The sequence below is a fragment of the Chrysochloris asiatica genome, unplaced genomic scaffold (assembly GCF_000296735.1).
Source record: "Chrysochloris asiatica unplaced genomic scaffold, ChrAsi1.0 scaffold00367, whole genome shotgun sequence".
Taxonomy (NCBI): Eukaryota; Metazoa; Chordata; class Mammalia; order Afrosoricida; family Chrysochloridae; genus Chrysochloris; species Chrysochloris asiatica.
Window position 1 is genome coordinate 130,367 of NW_006408885.1, and position 7,337 is coordinate 137,703.

The following is a 7,337-nucleotide window of genomic DNA, read 5'->3' on the forward strand; positions in this document are numbered from 1 at the left end:
CATAATTCACAATAAAACATTAAAAAAAAAGAGATTGACTCAAAATACTACTTAATCCTGTACACATTGCATCTTGCCTCATGTAACATCATCTGTGTGAGGATTTACAACACACAGTATAATTACATCAAAACTGATCACATCAGATCCTGGAAGAAATAGCATTATATTAGATCTCATCATGGAGGTGATAACTACATCTCTAACTGCCAAACCACTGAAAATCCTGTCCTAGCCAAGGGTGCCACAAAACTTTATATCAGTTCTTTGGACAGAGAATCAACAGCAGCAGACAGCCTGAGATTAACATATAAAACAAAGTTGTTTGGAAACCTACCCAGATATAGAAGCATTCAAAGTTAAATAATCCTGTGATACTGGAATTAGGGAACCCAAAGTAATCAATTAGGAAATGAGGACAATTACAAGAAAGCAAAATGAGGGGCATAAATACAGAAACTACAGAATTTCCAAATGGAGTGGAAGTCAGGATGATTTTAAGATAGAAAGGACTGTTTTAAACCAGAAAAGAAAATACTAAATTACAGGGCAACCAACACAACAAAAAATTAATAAACCTTGCCATCAAATTAAAAGAGAAAATTGTAATGATTTGGTAAACAAAAACAACTGCAATAAGACTAAGATAATGGTAAGAAAATCCGTAAGCAAAATGAACTCAGCACAGAATTTTAGAGAGAAGAAATCAGAAGCCACACACACACATCTGCATGATGACAGGAATAAATTCATACTTAATAATTACACACAATGAAAATGGATTCAACACACCAGTCAAGAGACAGAGTTAACAGATGGCTAAGAAAACAGGAACCAACAGTATGCTGTCTCCAAGAGACACATTTTAGACACAAAGACAAAAAAAAAGGTAACTAATAAAGGATGGAAAAATTGAGCAAGCAAATGGCAATCAGAAAAGAACAGGGGTGGATGCTGAGGAAGAAAGCACTGGGACCTCAAGCTAGCCTTTATGGATGAGATTTCTAGCGCTGCCTCCATCAACAATCCCACCCCACCCCACCTTACTGACTCTGCCTAGTCTTTGCAACCAACTGGACAAAAACCCTCCTAGGCTGTTATCAGTTAAAATACAAAAAGGGGGTGTGTGTGGTTCTCATGAACTCAAACACTTAGGGGCGATGGGTGGACTAGGATTAGGAAGCCAGCAATGGGATTACCAGCAATGGGATTGTTGTTGGTTAAGTGCTATTGAGTTGGTTCAGACTCATAGTGAGCCTGAACAGGGTTTCAGAGGCTGTAAATCTTTGTGGAAGCAGAAATTCTCATCTTTGTCCTGTGGAGTGGCTGGTAGGTTAGAACTGCTGACCTTGTGGTTTGCAGTCCAGTGCTTATCCTCTAGAAACCCCACGTATCCAGCAATGGGAGAGAGGGGTCTAAAGCCATGTTTCAGAGGAGGTAGTCATGGAAAAGGTCCAAAAGAGGAGCTTAGGGCATGTGGTTTCTCTCCCCAGTATTCACAGGCTCATTCTGGAGAAGTCACAATGAACTTGGCCTATACCTATGGATGCAGTAGCTCAAAAGAGGGAACAAATCTTTACAGCAAGGATGCCTCCATGGGTGAAGACATCAGGCAGCAGAGATGTTGTAAATCCAGATAAGTACAGGTTTTCTAGGAGCCCAGCTGGTCATCAGAGCATGTGCTGCCGAGCACCAAGAAGTGGTGACCATCCGCCCGCACTGAGAGGCACCAGCAGACACAGCCTGGTGGTCTCTAAGGCACACATCCAGCACCCAGGCAGCTAGCTAACTGGCTACAGTGGACATGGCTCACCCCTTTCCAGCTCCGAGGCAAGCACACAAGGAACACTGGACACCACAAAAATAAAGACATCATCTGTCTACACTGAGAGACACAGAAAGCTACACGGGAGGGGCTGAACACGAGAAAGCTGTATGCACCAAGATGTGGAGAGCAGTTATCTGCAATTGTCAGATTATGAGTACCCACCTCCTACACACAGTGGCTTCAACAATTGAAACGATGGTACAGAACCGGGCAGTGTTTCCTTTTGTTGTACACAGGGTCACTATGAGTTGGAACCAAATCAATGACACCTAAAAACAACAACCTTCTTTACACACGTTATTTTTTTTCTCCTAGTTTTCCTAAAAAAAATTCTTTTGTTGTTGGCAAGTGCTGTTGAGTCGGTTCCAACTCACAACAACCCTTACAGGGTTTCCAAGGAGCGTCTGGTGGGTTTGAACCACCAGCCTTACAGTTCAAACAGTCCAGTGCTTATCCTACGGTGCCATACCAGGACTCTAAACACTAGCCCTGCAATAAATATTTAAGTAGACAGACTCCAATGGTCCAAACAATGCTATCTGAACCCACGGCAGAAACAATACGTGGGCACTTGCCGACCATGCCTCGTGTTCTCCCCACTAGCACCCCAATGGCCTCTTAAGCCTAGACATCCATGCCTACTCACCTGCCTGAACCCTCATCCTGGGCTTAGGACCCTCTCTCTCTTTCCATTCAAGAGCCACGCAGCATTGCCCCCATGGGGTTATGACATTAAGGGATTTGATCCTCACGCCCAGGACTCAAGCCCTTCTAACTTATTAATGAGTTCAAGTTCATTGTAAGGAAAATAGTTTGACGTGCTGGACTAATCGGCTCATTCTGGCTTCCCTTTGTGGTTATCAGAGCCTGAAGTTCACTTAGCCATCTATTTTACCCTGCTGTTGGCATTGCCAATCCTGGGGGCTCCGTGCAGGGAGGCAGGCTCAGAAGTATCCCATTTCCACCTCCAGGAACTCCCATATGCCTCAGACTGCCCTGTCTGGTGGTGCTAGGAGGCCCTATGCCACCCCATCAGGACCCTCAAGATGCCTTTCAGAACCCAAGTACGCACTTGCACTGTGTCCATCAGCAAGCCAGCCGTCATCATGCCCAGGCCTGAGAGGAGAATGGGCACCACGATTTGGCAAGCAGTGGTGAGCACCCTCTCAGGGAAGACCCCGTAGGGGGACCGGATGAGCTCACAACTGAAGCCTCTCAGTTTGTTGCCCTGAAAGCGGAGCTCCAGGTTCAGTTGGGTGACCCTCATGGTCAGGCCATCAGCCTCATTCCTAGGATCAAAAGTGAAACAGGTGCCAGGCCACCTTCTTAGGAGTCCGAGGCCAGGAGGTCTTCTACTGTCCTCTCTTCTTCACACCTAACCAAGACTTACCCCTGAAAAGTCCACACAGGGAAAGGATTACCAGTTGGCAGATACCTGCTGCACCTGTGGAGGGCTCCCAACCATCCCTCAGTCGAGAATCAGAGGAAACAGGGCGGAAACAAAGATCATTGTGACCCAAGGCCTCATTCTGGAGACTCCCACCAATTTATACTGTCCACTCCTTGCAGATTAAGTTTCCCTCAGACACTGGCCCCTTGTTATAGGACCTCCCTGCTGGCCTGCTGTGAGGAGCCTCACTGTTCCTCAGCACTGACCTTGACATCATTTAGCAGCCCAGTAAACTGGCTCACACTGGACCCAAAGAGCAACAGACCACAGGAAAGTTGGCCTTAGACTGCCCCATGTGAGCCCACAGAAAATACCCACACTGTACTCCTGTCTTGGATGACCTCGGTTTAAGTAATCTCAGCCAAAAAAGACAGCCCCATGAGAAGTTTTCTCCCTCAAGATCAATACCCACAGGCTCCCAGAAGGAGCCTGGGGGACACCCTGACTTGAGTTTTCAGGGACTCATCTCCACAGGAAAGGGTTATGTTCACAGAAGAAACACAGCCCTCGTCTCTCTATGGAGGGTGGCTATGAGTCGGAACCAACTGAACAACACTTGACAAATTCTCTCTGAAGAGTTCAGAAGACTTGTAAATGTGCTTCTCAAGCAACCCTCACATTTTTCACCTACACCAGGGGTGGAGAATCTTTTTCCCTGCCCAAATTTGTAACATCATTCGAGGACCATACAACACTATCAACTTAAAAATTAGCCTGTTATATTTGGTCAAACATTTAAATATTTAATTAGCTTACTGTGCTGGCTAAGGAGCTCTGGTTGTGTAGTGGTTTCAAGTCAGGCTACTAACCTCAAGGTCAGCAGTTTGAAACTACCAGCTGTTTGAAACTACTAGCTGTTTGAAACTACTTCAGGAGCAAGATGAGGCTTTCTGCTCCTGTAAAGACTTATGGTGCTGGAAGCCCTATGCAAGATCTCTATGAGAGCCATTCCATGGCACATCACCACCACCTTATGCAGTCCATGGGTTGGACATTCCCTGCCCTAGACAGTCTTGATGCCCAGCTGACCACCACCTGACCCAGAGGAGTAGCTGGGAAGCCACCTTTGATTCCAGGGTTCTATTGGACTCCTGGTGTGGTACTGTAGGATCAACAGTTCAAACTCACCAGCTATTTCTTGTGAGTTGGGACCAACTGGATGGCATTTAATAACAACATGGCAACTTTACCTTTAGTTTTCTGAGGAACTATCAGATTGTACCAACAAAGAATGAAGGTTTCCAGTTTCTGCACACCCCCTCCAACACCTGTTATTGTCTGTTTTTTATTTTTATTTCTCAGATGGCTAACGACATTGAGGAGTCCCTGGGTAAGCACTGGACTGGTAACCAAAAGGTTGGCAGTTCATATGCACCAGCTGTTCCTCAGCAACTCTATATAGAATCACTATGAGTTGGAATTGACTTAACAAAACTTAACAAGATGCCACAAAGGAGCTCTGGGGCCCTGGAGGTTAAGCACTGGGCTGTTAACCACAGGCTCGAAGGTTCAAACACACTAGCCACTCCATGGGAGAAAGCTAAGTTTGTCTGTTCTTGGAAAGACTTGCGGCCTTAGAAATCCTACAAACAACAGCTACGAGTTGGAATTGAGTCGATGGCAGTGGGTGCAAGATACAATTATTGGTCTATTCCCATCTGGAGCAAATGAGAGTGAAGAAAATAAACTCAAGGAAACATTAGTCTACAGGATTAATGTTATTGTTAAGTGCTGTTGAGTCGGTTTCAACCCACAGAGACCCTGCTAAAGGGTTTCCGAGGGGCAGTTGGTGAGTTTGAACAGCCGACCTTGCAGTTCAAACTGACTTTGCAGTCCAGCGCATTAACCCACAGCACCACAGGACTAATAGACAATACATAACACATCCTTCCCTAGCCTGAGACAAGAACTAGAATCACTACTACCCAGCTACCACTATCAACCTCTGATCAGAATCATAATAGATAACGTCCTGGAGAAATATACAAAATTCAAATATACAAAATTAAAATTCAAAAAGACTTCATGGTCTCATAGACTTGTGGACCCCCTGTGACTATGTCCCTTACACACCGTTCAAACCTGGAATTGCACCCAATCCTGGAGATCACCTTTCAGTCACATAAGAGACAAGCTTTCACAGTAAGCAGTAACACCGTCAAGCAACATGAACCTCAGAACAAGCAACCACATGAAACTAAAAGAGCAGCATTTGCCTGAAAACAAAGTTCAGAAGGCAGGAAAGAGGGGTAAATGAAAACAGAACCCAGGGAGAAACAGGGCACAGTGCTGCTGCTATACTGAGAGGATTGCAACTAATGCCACAAAGCAAAGACGCACACACAAAAGAACTGAATGATTTTCGATTTAACATTGGGGTCCTCAATCCATTTTGAATTCGTTTTTACACATGGTGTGATGTATAGATGTTGTCTGGATTATTTCTGGATTTTCAACTCTGTTATTCCATCGGTCGATCATTGAATAAGTACCAGGCTATTTTAATTACTGTAGTTGTGTATATGTTTTGAAATCAGAAGCGTGAGGTCTCCTACTTTGTTCTTCAAAATTGCTTTGGCTATCTTGTATTTGTCTCTTGTACTTCCATATAAAATTGAGGATTCGTTTTTCCACTTCTGTAAAGAATGCTGTTGGAATCTTGATTGGGATTGCAGTGGATTGTAGATCACTTTGTGTGGTATTAACACGAGTAGTAAGTTTTTCCATCCATGAGCACAGAACATCTTTCCATCCATTTAGGTCTTTCAGGTGTAGAGCTGTAGAAGTTAAACACTGGACTGGAAACCACAAAGTCAGAAGTTCAAAGTCCTCCATCACACTCAGATAACCTATACAAGATTGTTATGAGTCGGAACGGACTTAACAGCACACAGCAGTAACAACCAGAGTCTCATTCAGCAGTACTTTATAATTTTCACTGTATAAATCTTTTACATCCCTGGGTAAATTTATTGCTTGATATTTTCTTCTCTTAGATGCTACTGTAAATGAAAAGCAAATCTCAGTCTTGCCTACCAGAAGCACTCGGGGCACATGTATCCAGTCTCCCCATTTAGAGTATGTCCCCCTCTTGACAACCCCCTCTTGACAACAGTCTAATTGCTTCACTGTTTCCATCTTGCCATCAGGGCAACTTGATTGACTCCACACAGTGATGCTTAGGCCCTAAGATTTGCCAGTTCCTGTTCTAAATGCTGAAGTATACTTGTGAGCCAAGCAGACAACCTGCTAAGTGTTTACCAGTGTACCACCTAATCATAAAAATGAAAAGTAATTACAGAAGAAACATTATCTGTGGCTTGCAGAGATTCAGGTGTGATTTTGTTGGTGGTGTTGCCATTGTTCTCCATACTCCCCTGGTGACCAGAGGCGAGGCTGGTCCCCACCCTCGTACACCCCCAGGAAGGTCCTACTCCCCCAGTGATTGGAGTTGCAAGGAGATGAGCTTCAGTGTTGTGGGTCTCACTAAATAAGGGGGCAGCTGTAATCACTGACCCATTCAAGGTGGGCCCTGCTCCAGATCTGCAGTCAGCCCTAGCCAGCCCTGGATTAGCGCTCACTAGGAATATGTGGGGAGCCAGCGGCACCAATCACAACACGTGGAATAGGGTGTGGCCTTTCCAGACAGACACACAGAGCTGGTCTGGTCAGTCCTGGACTAGAGGGACCTCTTACGCTCCACTCTCCTCTGGGAGGAAAATACCCTGGGATCCTCCAGCTGCTTTGGGGTCTACATGGACTACTTCAGGATTGCATGCCCAGAACAGACAACACCTAGTTCTACAGGAATTCCAACTAGGGTTGAGTGTTACTGTCTAAATATGACATGAGGTTCTCAGCTAAAAGGAGACTCCAGAATTTTCTCCTCTCTGGGTCTGGCATCTGCCCTGTTCATTTCTTTTTACTGTTTTTATTTAATCTTTCTGCCCTGTTCATTTCATTGTTTTTATTTATTCTTTCTCCCTTGCCTTTCTTTGTCTTTCTATTTCTCTTTCTTCCTCTGTTTGCGGTTTCTTTCCTAACCACTTCTGCTGTTTT

General features: G+C 44.7%; 1 protein-coding gene across 2 annotated transcripts in view; it reads right to left on the minus strand.

Annotated features, from left to right (window-relative positions):
* SLC41A3 (solute carrier family 41, member 3) overlaps nucleotides 1–7,337 on the minus strand; it is a 134,016-nt gene that overhangs the window by 90,132 nt on the left and 36,547 nt on the right. The window contains exon 1 of one of the 2 annotated variants that reach the window (XM_006876221.1): nucleotides 2,901–3,095. The exons of the other annotated variant lie outside the window; for it this stretch is intronic. Coding sequence (XP_006876283.1) covers nucleotides 2,901–3,095 — 195 coding nt within the window. Of the gene's footprint in view, nucleotides 1–2,900; nucleotides 3,096–7,337 lie in introns of those variants that run through there. 2 annotated transcript variants of the gene reach the window in all.